Raw genomic sequence first — 23695 nt, 5'->3', positions numbered from 1 at the left:
GGCACGACTGCCCTATTCTTTGTTTTTAGTCTTTTTTGCGGATTTCCTAAGTGCACATCCAGTACCTATATACTGTATGTGTCAGCTCCATAGCATTAAAAATTTGTAGTCAAAGCAGAAGTCCCTGAAAATGACTAAGGAAGCTAGCCCTGACTTCTAGGTTTTCTAGGATTACACAAGGGACATTTCTATGTAGACCTCTGCTGGGATCTGCCCTGTGCTTGGCTATTACAGCAGCACTTACAATCTTACATTAAACATACAGCACTGTATATAGAGCACACCTTCCATAGAATCAAGTGCTTTATAATGAATGCTGAACAAGTACAATATATCGTCCTTTCAGCTTCCTCCAGTGTCCACCAGTGCATGGAGTGTGTATCTCTTAGGGTTAATTGAAGGCTTCACCCCATAGAGTACACATGTACATAATATTTATCTGAGCACACGACCCCTTTTGAAGTCGAAAGGTTTTTAAGCTGTTTTATATGCTGATTAAATCACTTACAATGAATGCTGCTCGTTGATGTTTAAAAGTTTTAGCTTCCTGCAGAATCAGTTGGTCCAGTAAGCACTGGCACTGATATCCTGTTTTGAGTGGCTGCTTTCCCTTAGAGGGTCCTATGGAGCCACCCTTGTGTGTGCTAGTAAGCTGTGTGTGTCTCCACAAACACGAAGCAAGGCAAGTCCTTTCCCTGTTCCCTTTTCCGTCTCCCTTCTTTCTACCTTATCCCTTCTCCAAGCTAGTAGATGGATGTCTGCTGGAGATGGTGCTGTGCCTTGTGATCTTGCACTGGACAGGAAGTAAAGGGGAGTCAAGCCAAGATAGTTGGAGCCATCTGTTCAGAAAAAACAATGACTGAAGGTGCTTGGGCAAAAATGTAAAAAAAATACATTGCTGGACAAAGTATATTTGTTTGAACTTGACTATTGAAAAAACTTTGAGTTTAATACTATTTAAGCCAGTTGTGTTTTGGCATGAATACAAGTTCACTTGGCAGGATAAAACTACAGTGTCGTGGATTTATTTTCCATACCACCAGAAGGTGGTGAAAGGCTTTCGACTGAGCACAGGCTTTAAAAGTGCCTGGTCTTCATGAGAGCCACTAATAGGTTTGGCTGTTGGACAATTTTCAGGCTTGTATCTTCCAGGAGATTGTGCACAGGTAAATACTCCGTGCTTGCTCTACCCAGAAGGAGGATGTGAAATGTAATGAGACAAGTCACTTGAAGACTGTAGGAGGTAAACAGCTACTGGGGGAATGTTCCATATTTTAGTAAGTCACCCTGTTTATAAAAATACTTTTAGCTGAAAATGCCAGCTCTATTAGCCTCTGGCTTACACTTATTGCAAGGCAAAGATTTCCCGAATCCCCCAGCCATCTCCAGAGAGTTATTTCAAGCTTAGTTACATCAAAGATAATTATGTTCATTAAGCAGTATTCTGCAGTAGTAATAGCAGATTCCACTTGATATGTACCCCTGATGGAAATTTTGTACAGTGATGCTCCTCTCTGTATCTCATGGCCGCTTCATGGACGATGAACTAGGTGAATTTGCAAATAGCTATAATTAGTCAGACTTCATACTAGTACAGTGTACAGCAGGATCAGTCAATTTCTATCTAGACAGGCCGCTGCCTTCCTGATCTTTCAAGGATATTCATATGCACTTGATGTACTGGCGTAATATATCATATAAATTGCTGCCTTTAGGTCATATCACTTCTTTGCAGGATATATTAGCTCACAAATGTTCCTGCCGAGACAGCTGTAGTCAGTAAAATTAGACAGCATTACGCATGTTAGTGCTCACATAATTGTGTTTATTACCCTTATTTTCTGCGGGTTTTTTTTTCCTCCAAATATGTACACCCTGTGCATCATTCATATCCCAGACACGTGCCATGGTTATTTTGTCCTCTGAACAGATCAAAACCAATTACTAGGTGATATTCTCAATCATAATTACAGTGAGAAACCTTTGCATGCATTTTTGTTAGAGATTGCTTTTTATAGCCGATGCTTACTGCAGGAGATTTAAAAGAATTGATTCTGCCTGGAACATACATAAAATGTATTGTTCTACCTTTAAATGAGATGCAAAGCAGTACTGGAAGGGAAAACATTTAAAGAACTCCTCCACCTAAGGCCCCGTTCACACCAGGGCAGTTCGAATGCGCGGATTTGTCCGCGCTGGACCGCCGACATGAACAACCCTATACATTCCTATGGGGACCGTTCATGCGATCGCCTGGCTTTGCGCCATCCGCACCTCCTGCTCCCTGAGCTATATGTAATATATGCAGAATTTAGCATAGATAAATGTCAAATAACTGATTCTTGCACAAAATGAACTGTATTTTATTATGATGAAATGCAAGTAAGTAATGGGATGGAAAACATTTAAAGTGATTTTATATTCAAAATATGTAATAAAGGCTTCCCTGCAAAGCAAACAAATAATATTTACCTGTCCAACTGCCCACATCACTGAACTCCACTGATTTGAAGGGGAAAAACTTGCTCAAAGATCTTCTGCATTCGACACTTAGGGGGGACACTTAGTTTCCTCCGCAAGTCCCTACGTCACTACAGGAATGAGGGCCCGCCTAAAGGAGCCACAAAGTCCACAGGGGACCAGACAGCTGACATACCCATAAGTGTCCCAAATGCTTAAGATCTTTCAGCAATATAGTTTCTACAAGCCAGAGGAGTTCAGAGCAGTCAGCAGGACAAGTAAGCATTGTTTGTTTGCTTTTCACAGATTCCTTTTTATGATTTACAAATAGCACAGAGTTGCTTTAAAGAATACCACCTGAAAGGGATATGTTTTATCTTGTCTGGGACTTAAACAGTTTTATCCCTGAACCCCCTACACAAAGGGCCAAACTGAGTTTCCTTTCACCTGAGCTACTGTTTTCTCTGCACTGGGTGAGTTTCCCTTATATTGAAGTGGGCACAGAAATTCTCTACCATCTGCCCTCTCATAGATTAGAGAAGAAGTGCATGAAGAACCCACATGCAAGAAGGACCGCATGAAAGAAGCCTGCATAAAGAACCGGCATGAAAGAAGTGTGCATGAAGGACCCGCATGAAAGAAGTGTGCATGAAGGACCCGCATGAAAGAAGTGTGCATGAAGGACCCGCATGCAAGATGTGTGCGTGGGGGACCCCCATGCAAGAAGTGTGCCTGAAGGACCTGCATGCAAAAAGTGTGCATGAGGCACTTGCATGCAAAAAGTGTGCATGAGGCACTTGCATGCAAAAAGTGTGCATGAGGGACCCCCATGCAAGACGTGTGCATGGGGGACCCCCATGCAAGACGTGTGCAGGAAGAACTCAAAGGCTGGTGACAATGGTTGCATAGCTTTCAGCTGATCTCTTAAACTATCATAGCTATGTCAAAGGTGAGGAGAGCTTTCCTGTCTGAGGTCCTACACGGGAACTCCTTGGAGCTCTGTGTGCCTTTGTTGGTCATTGTGAATTGATAAACTGCATTGTCACAAGTGTTAGGCTAACTAGTTAGCCGTGTTTGTGGGAGGAGCCCCGCACATTTAGGTCCCCCCCCCCGTTTCCCCTACTCGCCCGACGGCTCGTTGGTGTCATCCCACCTGCCTCACCCCTTTTTAGTAACATTTACTCCGAGTATGCCCCGTTATTTTGCATGCTGACAATAGTGACCGCGGCACACCCCATGTCAATGTAGGCAGCTTCGTTACCTCGGGTACGTATCACTTGGGGCTCTGACTACAAATGTTAGTTTAGCCCTTAAAATAGTCATCACATATAGGTATACTTGGCACATATAGAACGATTTGTGGTGTGAGAAACACACAGAATTGGATGAAGCTCATTATTTAAAATAAGCACACTTATACAGTATGTATGCTGAACATTCTTAGGAGCCTCAGGGAACATAAAATGGTTTTCCATTGTATCCAGCATTGTACTGATCCGCACTGAAGATATCTGTAGGGAAAAGGCTTGACAATAGCAGATAGATCTGTCCTACGTGCTGTCTATCTCTCAGTTGAATAGAGTAGCCTGCTTGAGTCAGTGATGATGACAGATCAGACAAGTGAGTGTATAAGTAAAAGGGAGTGGGATGGGGGATCTAAATGGTTACTCTGCAAGCACTGAAGGTACCCATATATGAGAACTAAGCAATATTTTATTATCTAACACACACATCCACATTCACCGGCTAGGAGATGTCTGTTAAGCAGCACATCAATGATGGTTTGTTTAATCAGCAGCTGCACAGGGATTTTTTCATTACATTGATCATAATACTACCAGTCAGAGCTCATCTGGGCAATCGTTTTTTCCTCCACACAATGTCAGATTGCTGGGAAATAAGAAGCATCGCTGAGAAAATCACAGAACCTGCATTAGGAGTTCTGTCTAAAATAATAGCGCTTAGCATCTAACTGGAACCGTCCTATTCCGTAGATGCGCTAAGGTTGTCTTAAAGGAGAACTATGGGGTTAAGTCTTTTCCCCATAGTTCTACTTAGAGTAACGGGAGGACACAAACTAGCGTCCTCCCGTCCCCCTAGGCTCAGTATACCGCGAGCTGTGCCGGTATCCGCTTCAGCTGTGTGACTGACAGCTGGCTCTGCCTATCTAAAGGCAGAGCCAGCTGTACCCGCCCCCTCCCCCGTCCGTTCCGCCAGTCAGCGCTGGCGGGGAGGGGGGAATCCAGCCCCTCCCCTGTCACGGCAGAGAGCCGTGACAGGATCGAGAGGTGAGCGAATGCCGGTATGTGTTCGCTCACCTCCCGATCTACTGAGCCGACCTGTGACAGTCTCATTGTCACAAGTCGGCTAGAACTATGAGGTGAGTGAAACGCACTCACCTCATAGTTCTCCTTTAACATATTTCTTTGTCCCAATTGCAGATTTTCCCTACATTCTGTCTGGTACAATGTTGTCAGCAGGACAGTATGAGAGGGTGAAGCTGGCCATACACTGTTAGAATTTCTTTTGAGTGTTCGCTCGTCAGAGCATTCAATCTTGCCATCATTGAGTCAACTAATTTCTTTTGAAAGCCCTTGAAGTGGACTTTTACCCATATCTTTAAAATAACAACAAACACCTTTTAGAAATGTTTAGTAATGACAATCTACGAACACATACTGCTAGATAATTTCCGGCTTTGTATTCTTTGCATACTATATTTCTCTTTTCTTCCCCAGTCTTCTGGCAGTGGCCATGTTTACTAAGGGCAAATTACTAGCTCTTCTATTACTTCCCGGATTTCTTGCACATGTGACTAGACATGTGACCATGCACATCATCTCATGCACATCATCTCATGAGATTTCCCAGCAATGCTCTGCTGATGTAACCTTCCCAGTGTGCATTGCTTTGGCAAACTGAAGTCATTTTACCCTTCCAATGCAGGAAGTGATTGCTCTGCATGTGAAAGTATTTCACAATCACAGCATTTTACACCTGACACGTCTGTTGTTATTATTAATCATCACACATAGAGGGATGCATTAGTAGAATTTGATTTTAGAATTTGAAAGTGAATTCCGCTTTAAACATTTCATCCAGACCTGATACTTGAATGAAATCACAGACGTATTAAACAGGTTTCTTTTGCAGCGCATGTGCAGTGCAATATGCACAATTTTTCCGGAACGAAAGTCCCATTTATGGTTAGAATTTCATTCATTCAGGTAAGAAAGGAGAAACAATTTCCATCCTGCTCCTTCGCTTTTTCTCGTTACTATGGTAGAAAACGAATGTTGATTAGATCCCGCTAACCGTTAGAAAATTGAACAAACATTCCATAAATGAACATTTTCCATTGGAATTCTGCTGGTGTAAGGCCAGATGAAGGCCTCATTCCCACAGGTGGCAAGAGGGCAGTAAAACCAGGCAGTTGATATGTGATTTTAGCACCCCCTAGTGGCCTGCAGCAATGTCAGCACTGCGGCTGTGTATATTCCTGCGGGCATGATGCTTTGTGTCATGGTGCAGCAAAAAATATACAGCACTGCGCGTTTGGCAAGTGTGCCACTTGTCAGCTGTGGTCTTTGCAATGAATGGGACCGCATCGCAACCGCATGGGTACGCGGTTTCAGCACAGTATGGCAGTAAAAAAAATCCCCATTGGGATTTAAAAAAAAGAAACTGCATAAAGGAGGCAGCAGGATCACCACCTGAATGCCAGGCAACCGTTGCTCCACCACCCTCTAAAAACCAATCCACTGCAGCAGGGGCGTAACTAGAAATCACAGGGGCCCATAGCAAAATTTTGTATGGGGCCCCGTGATTGCTAGTTATGCCACTTGCAGAGCCCCAGCGGAGAGTGACCCTGCAGAGCCCACCATAGACTCTCTATAGTGGGCTCTGCAGGGTCTGAGATCTCTTACCTGTCAGCGCCTCTATGGTCGCCGGGCCCCGACTGTTGTTCCGGCCCCCGGCCCCGCCTCCTCTGCTATTGACGGGCCCCGCCTTCTCTTACATCACTGGCCCCACCTGCTCTTAGGACGCTGGCCAGTGATGTAAGAGGAGGCGAGTCCCTCATATTGCTTGACACACATAATAATCCTTTTTAGTCTTGCTGAATCTAATTTATTATGAATCAGCATATAGTTATTTCTGTTGATTATTCAATGCTTATTCTTATTATTAGAATGATCAAATTTGGTTATTTAAAGAAGAACTCCAGGATTTATTAAAATTAACCTTTGTGGTGGGGATTCCCCCACACTGTAAGGGTTCAGTGCTCGTTTTGGAACAAAAATAAAGAAGATACACTCACTAAAAACATCTGTCCCGACCTGGCTGCTGGACCAGTCCCCGCAGCCTCTTCTCCGCCAGGCTCCAGCAGTCTAAAGACCCGTGATATCATCATGTTTATTGCAGGTCTATTAGATGTGAGGAAGCAGAGGGACATTCCACAGCTGGAGTGGAGGGGGAGAGAAGTGAACAGTTACTGCCGCAGGACCGAGGATCAGGTGAGCATATCTTCTTTATTTTTGCCCCTAGACCAAAACAAGCACCTAGCCCTTGTAGTGGAGGGGAAGCCCCACTGCAAGGGTTAATTTTAATACATCCTGGAATTCTTCTTTAAAGGTATAAGTAAATAAGTACTGTCATTCACAAATTTTTTGTACGGCCGAAGTGCAGAAGGAGTTCGACTCAGCCGGTCCAACATCTGGATTGGCTGAGCCGAACCTCCGGTAGGCTAGTCAATGCTGTTCAGCCTATTCTCATAGGGGCCGAACAGCAGTGAGTGAATAGCCGAATGTCGCCGAGCGGCATTCGGCTCGGCCATTCTGCTCGGTACCTCTGTGGTACCGAGCAGAATAGAAAAACAGTGAAAAAAGTTGGGGGAAAAAAGTAGAAACAAATGTTTACAAATGTAAATAAATGATAACTTTTAAAAAATAAATATTTCAAATAAAAAAATTTAAGATTATTGAAAAAAGAAAAAAAAATTAAAAAAAGAAAGAAATTGGGCAGAGCTAGCAGTGACAGCTAGCTCAGCCCAACTGTTTCCTATTGGCCGCGACCTGCTAGAGTCTTCTAACAGGTCCCGCCTAATGAATAACAACTTGGGCTCCGCCAAGTTGTCTTTGCTTAATGACAGTTGAGCATCCCCAGGTAACCTGGGGACGCTAATCTGTCATTGCAACTGGGCGGAGCCAGCTGTTATATTACAGCTGACTCCGCTCAGCTGTCGGTTGCAAGGCTTTCGCCCCACTTCAGGTTTCACTTCAGCTCAGGTATCTATGGTCAAAAACTAAAATAAATATGTATTTCTATATTAATTTCCATAAGTTCCAACCAATTCCTAATAACTGTATCAATCCAAAAGTTTGTACAATTACTTATAGAAGATGTCCATAGGATGTACTTCCTCAATGCACTGACACAATTTCACTCAGTCCAATGAATATGCACTTCCTCGTGTCACAACTCTCGCAGAGACTGCCTTCTGAACTACTGAATGTCTGAACAATGTAACGTCATCATTGCTTGCTGGAAGCAAAGCATTATGGGATATGTGGTCCTGGGAAAATCGAGATTACATCAGATTAAGCAGCAGGGAAAGAGACACAAAGCACACTGGGAATCCAGGAAGTTCTGGGAAGTGACGGGCAGACAGAAGGCAGCACTCACTACATAAAAGGGATTTTTTTCAAGTAAGCTTTGATTTCATTATTAAAAACAACTCTAGTATGTATTCCTATTACAGTGCTTATGTTATAACAGGATAGTATACGCTGGGAATTTATAACTCCTTTAATTTGGTAATGCTGCCCCTATAATAAGCCTTGTAGAGGATCAGACTTTAGATAAGAGAACAGATGAAGTGTACAGAATGTAGTATGAACGCATAGCAGCTACACAGCAGAGGGAAAGATTATCCGTGGATCTCACAATGCCATGGACCTGGGAACAGTTGTACCCCCTGCTCGTCCTGGGTGTCACTGCTATTTAATGAATGCATTCTTCTCTTAAGCAGCATCTCATAGACGCTAAAATAATAATAGGCCAGTTTAGATAAATGTAACAATACAAGAAAGATAGTCATGTCCTGTTTGTCTGCCAAAACATGTTTCCTTCTAGATGAATCACCCAAAAACCGTAAAAATGAAATGTGTATCTGCCCATCCCGGGTGCAGTGTCAGCTCACGCCTTGGAGGGATTTAATATGTGTAGTAAATGTTTTACAGTCAATTTATATTTCAGAAAATCAACATCAGCTAATTTCAAATGGTGTCATAAACCAAAGGGGATATGAATTATGCACTGCTCCACACGCTGAACTGGATTCGAAGTTTGTTCATCAGAAGACTGAATGCAAATCAATACTTACAATAAAAAAAAGTCACCCGGAACATTAACTTGTTCCAGACCCAGTCCTGGGATCCTTGTCTTGTACCATCCATTGCCGTGTGTCATATTTACAGGGGAGGGAATAATTACTGCAGTAATGTCACACTACTAATGAATAGCAGCACCATTTAGTCACCGGGGCCTAGTAGCTTACCCTGCGCAATCATAATATGTATTCCTGCAAGCACCTGAATAATGAAACATAATTTCCAACTGTATCCTGTATTACTGCTGTGGATACCATAGAGAAAGCACACACAGCAGTGTAAGGTATGGGTTTTGTCCCTGGAGAGGAGTGAGGTTCATATCATTTGACGATCAGCAAGTCTGCAGTGAGGAGTCTGTAATAATGTGGTCTCTGGAAAACAATTCTCAGTGCGGTGATACACAATCATGTTTATGATAATAGCTACTGGATGTATAAATGCAATGTTTATGAAGATATCATAAAGACAGGATAATGCAGCACAACAAGGTAATGCTGTCAGTCTTCCTCTATTTCCTTGCCGCTTTCTTTTTCAGTGTCATTTTCTTCCTGCAGTACCGAGCTGTCTGTACAAAGACGAGGTAAATAAACTGTCCCTGGAAACATGGCTGGGTTCCTGAGATTGCCACATGGACACTATCTGGGCTCCTGGAACAATGGCAGCACTTATAGTTGTGGTTCCAGAAAATAAACCATCTTTGCTTCAGAGTAGCTAAGTACCATGCAAAGACAAAAAGAGAGACAGCGGCCTCTCCTAGCGCATTAACATTTATTGTAAATAGATACAAACTACTCACACATAGTAAGTGGCAAAGGGCATTGTGTATGCAGAATGCTGCAGCCGAGCTAAAGGCGCCCACAAGGTTTAGGAGTGTGTCTATAGGAATGTTTGACCATTCTTCCAGAAGCGCATTTGTGAGGTCAGGTACTGATGTTGGACGAGAAGGCTCGCAGTCTCCGCTCTAATTCATCCCAAAGGTGTTCTATCGGGTTGAGGTTAGGACTCTGTGCAGGCCAGTCAAGTTCCTCCACCGCAAACTGGCTCATCCATGTCATTATGGACCTTTCTTTGTGCACTGGTGCGCAGTCATGTTGGAACAGGAAGGGGCCATCCCCAAACTGTTCCCACAAAGTTGGGAGCATGAAATTGTCCAAAATGTCTTGGTATGCTGATGCCTTAAGAGTTCCCTTTACTGGAACTAAGGGGCCAAGCCCAACCCCTGAAAAACAACCCCACACCATAATCCCCCCTCCACCAAACTTTACACTTGGCACAATGCAGTCAGGCCAGTAACGTTCCCCTGGCAACGGATAAAACCCAGACACGTCCATCGGATTGCCAGAAAGAGAAGCGTGATTTGTCACTCCAGAGAACACGTCTCCACTTCTCTAGAGTCCAGTGGCAGCGTGCTTTACAGCAATGCATCCGATGCTTTGCATTGCACTTGGTGATGTAAGGCTTGGATGCAGCTGCTCGGCCATGGAAACCCATTCCATGAAGCTCTCTATGCACTGTTGTTGTGCCAATCTGAAGGCAACAGTTGGTGACTTCTGCACACTGTTCATTTCAGCATGCGCTGACCCCGCTCTGTCATTGTATGTGTCCTACCACTTCGTGGCTGAGTTGCTGTTCCCAGTTGCTTCCACTTTGTTATAATACCACTAACAGGTGGTCGTGGAATATTTAGTAGGAAGGAAATTTCACGGAACACCTGAATTTAATGATTTGGAGGGGCGTCACAATACTTTTGGCAATATAGTGTGTATATATATATATATATACACACACACACACCCATACCACATAAAAAGTAATTGGCAAAAAACCAATAGTTCCAAAAAGAGATTGGACTCACCTCCCACAATATTGTGTACGGCCAAAGATAAGGTAGAACGCACCGAGGTTGGATGAATAAAAATTATTATGACATACACATGAGCAGAAGGTGCAGACTTTAAGTACAGTCCACTACTCATCCCTAACACAGATATTTGGCCTTGTCAGCTTGATTCATAGGTTTAAGCTTACAGGTCTGTCCTATTGGCAGAAGCAGAGACTACTAGAGCACAGAAATTACAGCTAGGAAACCTGTGGCATAAGAATACATCAAAGGGACTAGGTATGTCACTCCAGGTGAAGTAAAACTACAAATTCCATCATGCCTCTACCTCTGGAAGACATGTCTGTGGCTGTCGGTCTTGCAATGCCTTATGGGACTTGTAGTTTCACCATAACTGAGTGCCGAGGTTGCCTATACCTGCAGTAAAGGATAGTAGTGAGGTCACAAGAATGGGTAAGATACCCAGCAAAGGCTTAAGGTGAAGACAACAAGACATAAGTCAAAGCAATTAGGTGTAGATGTAGAGAGTTTTGGGGATGTATTTATCAATGATTCACTGGTGAAATTCACCCAGTGAAACAAATTGCGAAATTCACCCAGGATTTGTCCAGCAGTTTTTGTCAGAATGTGTCCTATGTAGATAACACATTCTCCCTGTGCGTGTGGGTTTCCCCCGGGTACTCCAGTTTTCTCCCACACTCCAAAGACATGCTGGGAGGATAATTGGCCCTCCTATGTATGCATGTGTACACAATAGGGACCTTAGATTGTAAGTTCCTTGAGGGCAGGGACTGATGTAAATGTGCAACTATGTAAAGCACTGTGTAAATCGTCTGCTCAACAATAAAAACCTATTCTATGGCATTCACTGGGTGAACGTTGTTAGTTTGAATCTTTGAGCCAAGATGTATCTTGATAGTACAATAGCGACTATTTTTTTTTTTCTCACCTTTGAAGAAATCTTTGTTGGAGTATTTGGGTGAATCTTTATGAACAACATACATGCTCTTTTGTTTATTTGTGACATGCTTTCCATGGTTCTGAAACGGTTTATATAGAGCCCTCCTGAACCTCTTGTCCTGAATTGGATTGTAACTGCACTGTCTCCCTTCATTTTTTAAATCCTGTAGAATACCGAATTCATAATATTAATGATAATACTATGGGGCAGGGGTGGGCAAACTCCAGCCCTCCATCTGGTTGGAACTACAAATCCCATGAGGCATTGCAAGATTCTCACAGCCATAGGCATGATTCCTATAGACAGGTGCATGATGGAATTTGTAGTTTCACCACAGCTGGAGTTTGCCCTGCTATAGTATTTGTTGAGCCTCTCTAGCCCTGCTCCTGCAGCTCCATTAAACTATTACTTTATATAGAAATACTGCAGTATATCATATACATATACCCTATCATAGATTTATATTACTATATGTCAGCCTTTACACATCTGAATTACACTCTATGGACCTATTCACTCCTTTCCAGTGCGGTTTATTGTAAAAACGCTTGTGTTTATTACGCACTTTACTGCAACACATGTTACGTGCTTTACCGCAACGTAATGCTGTTCTTTGTAAATAACACACCAGTGCATTAAGGTGATACATGTGTTACAGCACGCAATAACACACAGTAATGCACTGGTACGTATTGTGGTGCGCTGCATCAGAAAAAAGTTGGTGCATGTCGCTTTTTTTTTATTGTCCATTCTGGTATATTGGCAATCCATTCATTTAAATGGATGTATGTATGTTACCGCAGCCCGCCAGAAGGGACCTAACCCTATACTTTGTCAGTGTTCTGGTCTTCCTTTATCTCTACAATATTGTGCAGTGACTGTTGTGCTGATAGTTGTTTGTTTAGCTCATAATATCTTCTCACTTTCATAATTTGCTGTCACTTTCTAGTCTGTAGTTACACGTAGAAAGAAAAGTGAGACGTACTGCGCCCGGAATAATGACATAAATACAATCGGACAGATGGCTGCTCTGTGGTTTCTGCTCATCACTCACAGAAGTACATTAATACAGCTCAAACCATATCCCTGTGTTCTGGCAGTGTGTGAGGGTCGTGTATTCAGGGTGCTGTAACATGCCCATCGGTGCTCTTAGTGAGGTATAAATAATCAATATACATGCTTTTCACACTTTAGACTGGAGGCCAGACTTCATTCTCGCTCATCCATATGTTGGCACTAATTAAAATAACTACAATACAAACCAGCCTTACAGATTTATTTTTAAACTAAGACCATGTTATTTAACAGAATTAAAACAGATTTACCATTCTTGAGAACATGGCTTTAGTACTAATGCTATATTGGATTATACTTATACTACAGATGTTATATGTGTTCTAGAATGGCATGAAGGGTGTCACATAGATAAGGTAACTGGTAATAAAAATCTAGGTCAAAAAGCCTGAAGATAATGTGGAAGGACATGGATTGTTTTTGTTTGAAGACGGTGTGTGTGCATAACTATTACAGATATGCACTGCCCGGCCAAAAGAAAAGTCACCACCTGCATGTCAGGCAGTGTTATGATCTGGGGTTGCTTCAGTTGGTCCGGTCTAGGTTCGGCAATGTTATGTCCCCAAAAAATGAGGTCAGCAGCCTACCTGAATATACTGAATGGCTAAGTTTTTCCATCAATAGATTTTTCCTTCCCTGATGGCATGGGTGTAGTCCAAGATGACAATGCCAGTATTGATCAGGCTCAGATTGTGAAAGAGTGGTTCAGGGAGCATGAGACATCATTTTCACACATGGCTTGGCCACCAGAGTCCAGACCTTAACCGCATTGAGAATCTTTGGGATGTGCTGGAGAAGACTTTACGCAGTGGTCCGACTCCTCCAATCATCACTACAAGATTTTGGTGAAAAATAGACATGTAAGCAGGCCAAAAAACGTGTTTCGTTTCGTTATTTCGTTTTTCAGGTTTCGGGTCTGAAAGTCAAGTCGTTTCGGCATTTATATTCGGATGAATCCAAATTTTTTTAATTTTCGGATGAGTTAAATGATCACTACCAACTATAATTTTTTGCAGAAAAGTGTCATTACATATTTACTTTTTAATTTCTGACACCACAAACAATCGTCAGCTGACAATTGAAAAAAAAAAAGGTAGAAATAAACAAAGCCTGCTATTGGCTATTTAAAATTGAAATACCCAATAGCAGGCTGGCTAATGCTCCACCCAATGCTTGATGTCAGTCACAGAGGAGTGGACCTGAGACAGAACTTTCTCTCTCAGGTCCGCTGCTCTGCAACTGACAGAAGGCAGGGGGTGGATCATTAGCCCTTCTGTTATTGGCTATTGCAATTTAAAATAGCAAATTACAGAAGGGCTATTGCTCCACCCCCTGCCTTCTGTCGGTTCCAGAGGAGCGGACCTGAGAGACAACGTTGTCTCTCAGGTCTGCTCCTCTCTGACTGACATCAGGCATTGGGCGGAGCATTAGCCAGCCTGCTATTGGGTATTTCAGTTTTAAATAGCCAATAGCAGGCTTTGTTTATTTATGCTCGATGTAAACATTGCATCAGGGAGTTTTTTTGTTTTTTCAATTGTTGGCCGACTTTGTGTGACATTACTTCGTGGGACATTTAAAAAAAAATAAATAAATAAAGGAATTGTAAAAAAATCGTGTTTTGTTTTTTGTTCAATTTAAGGAATTTTTTCTCAGGTGATATGTGTTTATTTACATTTTATTTAACCTTTCAGTAAATGAGTAGGGGTCTATGTACCCCCTACTCATTTACAAGGGGGTGGTGGCATCTGGGTGCCCCCCTTATGAAAGGGGGTACTCATATGCAAATGACCCCCCCCCCTGCCCACAACCACCGAGTCAGGGTTGTGGGGAAGAGGCCCTTGCCCCCATTGTCAATCACCCTCCCAATGCCGAGGGCATGTGGCCTGGTATGGTGGAGGGAGGGGGTGCTCGCTCGTCCATCCCCCCTTTCCTGCCCTGCCAGGCTGCTGCCTGAATTATGGGTCTGGTATGGAATTCTGATGCTTTCAAATTTACAGAAATTCGGGCGAATTTCAATTCGGTACAAAACGAATTGTGCATGTCTAATGAAAAATGAATGCAACTTTGGACATAAATAAAAGTTGTGACATTGCATAGGCTTATCAAAACAATGCCACAGCGAATGCGTGTCGGAATCAAAGCTAAAGGTGGTACAACCAACTATCAGAGTGTGTGACTATTTTTTGGCCAGGCAGTGCATGGTATTTTTTTATTACATAGACATATTTTTGCATAGTGTTCTTCTGTATCTCGGGCATCACTGGTGTGCCATGAACATGCTCCAGGTCACCCCTAGTCATCTTGGTACACTCTGCTGTATGATGTACTGTCATTGCTGGTGGCAGGCTATTATCATAAATAAAGCATTTGGCGCCATTTATGAAAGCTAAGTGTACACGGTTCATATTTTGTTAGATAAAAATCAGTTTTCAGAATGCTCACTCGATTTTCCAATAGTTAATGGGGTCAAATCAATTATTAACTCTAGTGAAGAAAAAAATTGAAAGAGCAGGTTGGGGATTTGTTTTTGAAGGAATTGAATTCTAAAGTGAATGATTTTTATTCAGGCAAACTCCATTCATTCAAAAATTGGATGATAAAACCAAATAGATTTCAAACAGCATTTGTCAAATCTTATGGCATTATCGAATGTTTTGATGAGATTTTTTAATGAAAGTTAATATGAAAATCCACTAGTGTATGGCCAGCTCAATGCTGAGGAGGGGGTAGTCTATTGTCTCTGTTCACTTCAGTAGGTTACAGGCACCATTTTCTTTGGGACTGGATGAATGTCACTCTGGAAGGACAGTGATGAGGGCAGTTGGGGAGCTGTTTTAACTAGTGTGTGGGAACTTGTTGTCATCTATTTAGGTAAGGTTTTGTCGACTGATCTTCACAACAGCATTATGTTGACATTGAGGGCCCATTCACACCACATCCAGATATTCTCCAGACCAGATTGTTTCCACACCCAAAATGCATCCTAATGTATCCCTATGCTATTTCTGGCCTCTGTTCACACCGGTACAGTCTGTTCCAGACCAGACCAGAAAAATACTGCATGTCTCTTTTTGTCTGGTCTGGAACGCATGGAAACACATCAAAAATGCATACAAATGCACTTGAACGTACCTGGAAGCCCATCGGAAGCAAAAAAAACAACTCCGGAATGTGGCAAAATCGTGGTAAAAATGTGCCAAAAAAGGCGGCAAAACGCAATGCACTGTGTTCCAGATCTGGTCCGGAAAATGGTGTGAACCTGCCCTCAATGTGTTCTGATTAAGGACTTGTTTCCACCAGCCCGCACGTCTACCGCAATATCCCATGCCCGGAATGCAAAGGATCACATATATAAAGTCTCCTTGCGTTCTGGTACGGCAGGGGGCGTGGCAGTGCCATTCAAGTCAATGGCACTGCAGACACGCTCGCAGTATGATCACCGCACAGGATTGCATGGTAATAAAATTCCCTGTGTTCCAGTGCGGGTGGGATCGCAAAAAATCGTGCATTCACTATGCAAAATCATGCATGCACGGGACATTGCGGTAGACGTGCGGGATGGTGGAAACAAGCCCTAAAAGTTACTTTAGAGTACATAAGAAAAAGCATTATTGTACCTCAAAGACATCAGACCAAAGCCAAACCGTTTACAAAGTGAAACAATTCAGCACTGTTGCCGCTCTTCCTAGGAGCAGGGATCCTTAAAATATCAGATGAAGGGCATACTGTTAGAGTGACATGAGTCTACTGTACGGAAAACACTGAATAATGCGTGTATTCATGGTAGGTAACCACAAAGGAAAACACAGCTCACCAAAAAAAGCATTGCCGCCTATCTCAGACTTGCTATATTTACTGTTCCACAGCGCTACTGGAACAATTTTCTGTGTAAAGGCACACAGTGTTATGTTTATAGAGTCAAAGCACTGTATAGCAACACCAAAACCTTATCTCAGCTGTGAAGATTAGTAAAGGGGCTATATGGTCCGGGGTTGTTTTTCTGCCTCAGCCTGGAAAACTTGCAAACACTGAGGGATGAATCAATTCAACAATAAGGATAAGCACCACAGTGTCACTCTGCTCTCCTCCTCTCCTCTCATGCCAGAGCATGAACTGATTAGCTTTGTGTACTGCTTCTTCCTCTCATACTCCAGCCATGCTGTGCAAGGACTGATAGCAGGTCAGGTCCTTGCATTAAAAGAAACACATTTAATTATGTATTAATGATTACAAAGCTACATTCATTTGTATCTTTTATATCTACCTAGAGTTCAACTTTAATACAAAGCTTCAAAAACTTTTTTCCAGTAATGACCATAGGTGTTTAAATCATTTATAATGAATTTATAATGAGACTCTTCAGGGGACATTCATGCAGGGACTTGATAATTACTAAGGTTCAGAAATTTTTTCTCTCAGGTGTGTGTGTCTATATATATGATATTATTAATTCAAACATAAAATGTAGAACATGCTCGTTTTGATGTCAGTCTATGAGAGACGAGACTCATTTGGCCTATATACTCCTAGCTCATATGTCATTTTAAAGTATGCTAGTTTTAATTTACAGATAAAACACCAAGACCTACTTTCAGCAAATGGTGTTATGCTTTAGTTTAATTCCCATTAGCATAAGTGGAAGATAAGGAGTAAAATCTCTGTGCTGCCTTTGATAAATGTAGGCCTTAGAGTCCTCATTATACAAAATACTAATTTAAGTACTTGAACGCTAACACCAAACATTAATAAGAAAATCTAAGTGGAATGTAAACATTTCTGAACATTGTGTGTTATAGTTTGCTTGTCTCTTCTATCATGCCAGGAAGATGAGGTCATGCCGGCCAAATTTGATGAGAATTCTCTTATCTGGGTGGCTGCAGACCAGCCAGTGAAGGATAACAGCTTTCTGAGCTCGAAGATCCTGGAACTGTGTGCCGATCTTCCCATCTTCTGGCTCCGACCTACATATCCCAAAGGTGCATTTTCTATATATAGACATTGGAGCATTTAAAAGGGCTCTCAGGTACCTAAAAGTGCTGTTAATGTTGAAAATGAGCAGCAAAGCTTTTTAACAAGGAAATAGAACTGAAATATTGTGTGATATTGATCATGACATGAATATTAAAGTGTATCTACTGTTTTGGCGATGGAAGTTAAAGAGGAACTGAACTCTGGAAGTTGTGCCCAAATAAAACCAGGCAAAGGGCAAATGACATGTCACCAGGATTGTCTGTAGTCTCTCTGTAACTGATGTTTTGCCTATTATTGACTTACTAAGCTTTGTTCTGCAGTGTGTCTCTGTGTAGAGGAGGTCTCCATAGTAAAGTCAAGAGTTTAGCTTCAACATGTTAGAGCTTTTAGCAAGAAGATAATTGGGCAGTACAGTAATAATATCACCAAATCTCACTCCAAATCTCCAAATCACAGCTGAGACTAGCAGTCGCCTGCGGGTTAAACTTTGTTAAGGTGACCAACTTTGCATCCTCATTTTAAAGACTTGGAGAACAGCGTGCAGCACAGTAGTGACATCACCAAATCTCTCAGCAGTCAGAGGCAGCAGTGGCTGAGATCTCACACTGCAGATATACAGCCACGAGACTGTCGGCACAGGAGTGACTAGGCACCCTCACATAACAGGTGACTGCTATTTTTCAGACAAAAGGTTAATTTCTATACTGCTTGGGCATGATCTGAATTTTCCTTATAGCATCTTCACTTATTGAGTTCAGTTCCACTTTATTGGTTGAAATCTGTATTTTTTTTTGCTGTCTGTCTCATTGGGGGATCTGTCTCATTTCCCGTCTTCACTTTCTATGCTAGTTACAATAGTCACTGGGATAAATAGACCGGTTCATCTCCCCAAACAAATTGGCAGAGGTTTTAACCCTGTCACACTCTAGTAATTATTTTAAAAGATCATATTTAAATCAGAATTCCACCTATATTTGTTTTTTTGTGAAGGTCGATTAAGGCAAGCTGTGTATAGTGTTATGCTTACATGTAGTGCCCACCTTAGATCACTCACCCCCCCAAAGTTTGAGTGGATTTCTTTTTATTCTTAGGAAAATGTAATCAGGAAAGTGTTACCATCTACCAATTAAATGTTATGTCACATATGCACTATGATCTCTTGATTACTATGAATTCTTAATCAATTATTCACTTAAAGTGTTCCACAAACCTGTCCTCATGTAGCCCCTGCAGTGCATATGTCCACTCAGGTAGTTAAATTCTACATACTGCTCCCCCCCACATGTATATGTGAAGTTATATGCAGAACAACTTGGTATGACTTGATGACTGGTTTGGTAAACATTAACCTAAAAAACTGCCATGCTGTGCAATGCAACCCAGACAGTTGTTAAACCACTGAGAATTACATACGCTCATGGGTTATTGGGCTGCCCCATCTACATTTGTTCTTCTTGTTTTGCTATTGACTTGGGCAGAAAGTTTGAGTTAGACACAGTGTTACTCAATAAAACAAGGCAAAGAGCAAATATGATATGCCAGGTTCAGCAGCATAGCAACCACCTAAATCAATTGAAGTTAAAGTCCAACTGAATTTTCAGTTTAGATGTGCTAAAAACTTTCCAGGTGCATCAAAACAAAAGGTGCACAAAGGCTTTCTGTTCATTTTCTTTAGAAAGCAGCCACAGCTTGAGTAAAAGTCTGTCCCCTGCCAGCATGCTATAGAGAAAGACCCTTGCTCTATGTGTGGAAGCAGTGTTCTCTCTGCAGAGATCCAACATGCCCCTTACTGAGTCAGAGCTAGAGGTCCCCAACTAGCAGGGAACATGAGCTTCACTTATGACAAAACTTTAGGTCAAACTTCTTCAGAAAGAGCACTGATTTCAGAGAGAGGCTTCTGTATGGTGCTGTGGCTGCTTTCTACAAGGAACTGTAAGACTTTTTCTACCTTTTTGTTTTGTTGCCCCTGGAATGTAATTAGCTGAGTTGGAATGAAAATTCGATTAGGCTTTAATTCAATGAAATAATATTTCTGATTGGTTTCTAATAATTCCTTTACATATATCTTTTTTTGGATGCATGACATGACACGTATCACTAGTGGTATACTGGACACATTGTCTATACATGTGTTTTCTGAGGAACATCCTAATTCGCTTCACATGTTTTTAGAGAGTCAAAGAGGTAAAAGAGATGTTAGAAGAAGAGCGAGACAAGCTCAGAACATCAACGTGGACCAGTTTGATGCTGCAGCAGAGGAAGTGAACACAAGACGCCAGGGAAGCCGACGAGCTCAGCCAGCCAATGAAACACAACCGCCTGCTGAAAGAGAAGTTCCTTTTAACCCAGAGAACCCTTACCATGTAAGTTTACTTTTAGTGATGAACCCGTTTAGATTATATGTTATATACACTGAGTGGCCAGATTGAAAGGTGATGCGAGGAATCTGGCACTGCACTGTTGCCCTTCTGTTGCCTTGTACCAGTCTTGCCACTCTCCGTTCTGCCCTAACATTGACTAGTCACTGACGGCCACAATTCGCACGTTCAGACCCAGATTTTTGGCTGACAGTCCAGTCTTTAAATACTTTAACAACAGCTGCTCTTGAACATTTAACGAATTCTGCTGTTTTGCTGATACTCGCTTCATGGCTTGAGCGCCAACAATCATCCCACATTCAAAGGCTGTTGTTTACCCATATCTTCAGAAACAAATCACTTCTACTATCGTGGTAAACAACCTGCTTCCCTATTTATAATGGTCTGGCCCTCTAGCAACTTCAGCGCAAAATTATAGCTAATTTGCCTACAAACGTCAGGTGGTCATAATAATCTGGCCACTCAGTGTATATTGTCCAAAGGGTGGCCACTACACTCTATTTTTTAGGTAAATGCCCAGGTGCTCATCCACAGAGAAATATTCATACAAATCCAAAGTATGTATGGAGGCACAGGTCACAAGTCTTGCAGCAGAAAGAAGTCAAAGCATCAGCATTTTATTGTCAACCATTGCATAAAACAGAGCCCACAACTAAGTGGTCACCTCTGACCAGCTGCTTACCCCACATGTGATTCTCAGCCCTGACCAGCTTCCTACTCCACATGTGATTTTCAGCCATGCCCAGCTGCTGACTCCACATGTGATTCTCAGCCCTGACCAGCTGCTGACTCCACATGTGATTCTCAGCCATGCCCAGCTGCTTACCCCACATGTGATTCTCAGCCCTGACCAGCTTCCTACTCCACATGTGATTTTCAGCCATGCCCAGCTGCTGACTCCACATGTGATTCTCAGCCCTGACCAGCTGCATAAAACACATGTGATTTTCAGCCATGACCAGCTTCCTACTCCACATGTGATTCTCAGCCCTGACCAGCTGCTTACCCTACATGTGATTCTCAGCCCTGACAAGCTGCTTGCCCAACATGTGATTCTCAGCCCTGACTAGCTGCTTACCCCACACTGTGATTATCAGCCCTGACCAGCTCCTTACCCCACATGTGATTATCAGCCCTGACCAGCTGCTTACCCCACATGTGATTATCAGCCCTGACCAGCTCCGTACCCCACACTGTGATTATCAGCCCTGACCAGCTCCGTACCCCACACTGTGATTATCAGCCCTGACCAGCTCCGTACCCCACACTGTGATTATCAGCCATGCCCAGCTGCTTACCCCACATATGATTCTCAGCCCTGACCAGCTGCTTACCCCACATGTGATTCTCAGCCCTGACCAGCTGCTTACACCACATGTGATTATCAGCCCTGACCAGCTCCGTACCCCACACTGTGATTATCAGCCCTGACCAGCTCCGTACCCCACACTGTGATTATCAGCCCTGACCAGCTCCGTACCCCACATGTGATTCTCAGCCCTGACTAGCTGCTTATTAGTTCTAGCAACACACTTGACCAAATAATACATGTCCAACTAAAATATTGTCTGATTGGAAAGTTATATACCGTTGTGTTATAAACCATTCAGTGGCCAAAAACCATTCAGCCTAACTTAAACTGTTAATGAACATGTGAACATTTATTAATGTAACTACATTAAAGGGCATTTGTGCCAACTGCAGCGTGTAATCCTTAAACAGATTTTGGACATGCTAATGCTATAGCACTGTTCTCTTTCTTTTGAAATCCTACAACACTTTGATCCTTTTACAACTTCACCTTTCAGCATTCCATAATAAGACAATTTGTAACCAAGCAAGGATGGCACCCTGCTTCTATCTATAATGCCGTTATATGTGTGTGCATGCTCTCTTACCTTGTACCCTTGCCATCGTCACATCAATCCAGCTCTGCCATTTACAAGAAAAAAAATATATCATTGTTACTGTGTCTTACAGAATAGGAAGGATCTTTTGTTATGACCTTTTCTTTTCTGCAGGAACTGCAGACGCAATGAGCTTTACTTTAAACTGCTAGAATACCTGCTAAATTTAACATTTTCCTCTAATTTGCATAACATGTAAGCAGCAAGTAAATGTAAGACGCTGAGGCAAACATAAACAGCAAACTTAGCTGAGCATCTCTAGTCAAAGTGCTTATCTTGACATATAGAAGCAGGTATAAGTTTTCTTCTGAAATGGTCTGCTTGCTGTTTTGAAGGAATACAATATATTGCTGCTTGCCATGATGTCAGACCACTGACCTTGGTTCAAACATATATTAGTGCAGCCTTACTTGTTCCATAAACACTGGGGATACAAAATGTCACGTGGATCCTGCATCAAAATGAATGATCATTTTGCAGACTTTGGATTAGCAGTATGAGTGGACAAATACTAGTAAAACACTACTATGATGCTTTATCTGCATCATTTAATTGTTGGGCAATGTCCAAAGAATAAGCACGGCTGAGTTGATTTGTGAGTATATGTTTTACAACCTCCTCCCATACTGGTGCCTTCCCTGGGGGGCTGTGTTTAAATTTTGCTCAGTGTGTTGTGTAAGTACCCAAGTAAAGGTTCTTGTTTACTGCATGGTCCCATTGTATCCAGAACCCAGAACTGTCTATTCTGATCTGTAAATTCCTTCTTGGCAACAACTTCAGCTTGCACCTTGGTTCCTCTTACCTGTCTGCCTGCAATTAACCTTGAGCTATTGCCTGTACAATTGCACCTACCTGCCCATGTTGTGACTTCTCCCTGTTTTTGGAATTCCCGTTTCCCCAAAGGTTTGGTTCTTGCAAGTGTGTAAACCAAAGAGCCACCTCTTAGGATGTCATGCAACCTAACCTAAACCTTTTTTTAAGTGTCCCCTGTGAGGACTAAGCGGTCCTTGGATCCCAAGCCTTGGCATCAGCCCAAACGTACACTGGGTAACACAGAGGATCCTTTGTGACTTTATACTTGTCCATAGCACAGCCTTGTTTGTAGGCTTAATAGACCATAGGAATCCTGCACCTTGACGGGGTCGCCTGAACAAACTTCGCTAGAGTCTAAAGCGGTAAAATAATCTTTTGTAAATTTGCAATCTCATGGTGCTTCAAGGAAGGTGTACCTGAGACAGGATTTTGAAAAAGACTCACAAGTAACTGTGGTCTACTGATAGTACAAACATAATAAGAACTAGATATTCATTGCAATAGTGTTTCTAATAACAAAGTACTGTAGGTTTAAATACTGAATATTAGGGTTATCATGTATAATTTATTTTTAAAGGGCCAGAACACCCACATTCATATTTTAGTATTGGGTGGAGCCTAAGGAGTTAGTTGCTGCTGTCTTATACTGTATGTCTTGGACACTCCAAAAGTGAGATCTACCATAATTCCTGACACTGTCTCTGTCCTTTTGCTGGGGCTGCGGTGTACCAGGCCTCCTTGGCATGTTCTAACTCATGTTGTATGCTATATAATATCTAATAAATTAAAAACCCAACAAGGAAAGTGGTAATCCCTCATAATACCACAGAACAGACCTCGGAACTCAAGCCCAGATTCTCCAAAGGCACCAGTAACTGTGAGTCGGTTTAAAGCTCCAGCAT

At 42.3% G+C, this 23695-nt stretch overlaps 1 protein-coding gene across 2 annotated transcripts in view; it reads left to right on the top strand.

The window, feature by feature from the left end:
* The window catches only part of LECT1 (leukocyte cell derived chemotaxin 1), a 62315-nt gene that overhangs the window by 30878 nt on the left and 7742 nt on the right, over positions 1–23695 (top strand). The window contains exons 5-7 of one of the 2 annotated variants that reach the window (XM_018560478.1): positions 17547–17700; positions 19868–20058; positions 22184–22186. In XM_018560478.1, coding sequence (XP_018415980.1) covers positions 17547–17700; positions 19868–20058; positions 22184–22186 — 348 coding nt within the window. The remainder of the gene's footprint in view (positions 1–17546; positions 17701–19867; positions 20059–22183; positions 22187–23695) is intronic. The other variant, XM_018560477.1, reaches the window with a different exon arrangement.

The sequence above is a fragment of the Nanorana parkeri genome, unplaced genomic scaffold (assembly GCF_000935625.1).
Source record: "Nanorana parkeri isolate BGI_ZX_2015 unplaced genomic scaffold, ASM93562v1 scaffold457, whole genome shotgun sequence".
NCBI classification, from domain to species: Eukaryota; Metazoa; Chordata; class Amphibia; order Anura; family Dicroglossidae; genus Nanorana; species Nanorana parkeri.
Note: the sequence above shows the minus strand (reverse complement) of the source record. Positions and strands in the feature narration are given on the sequence as shown.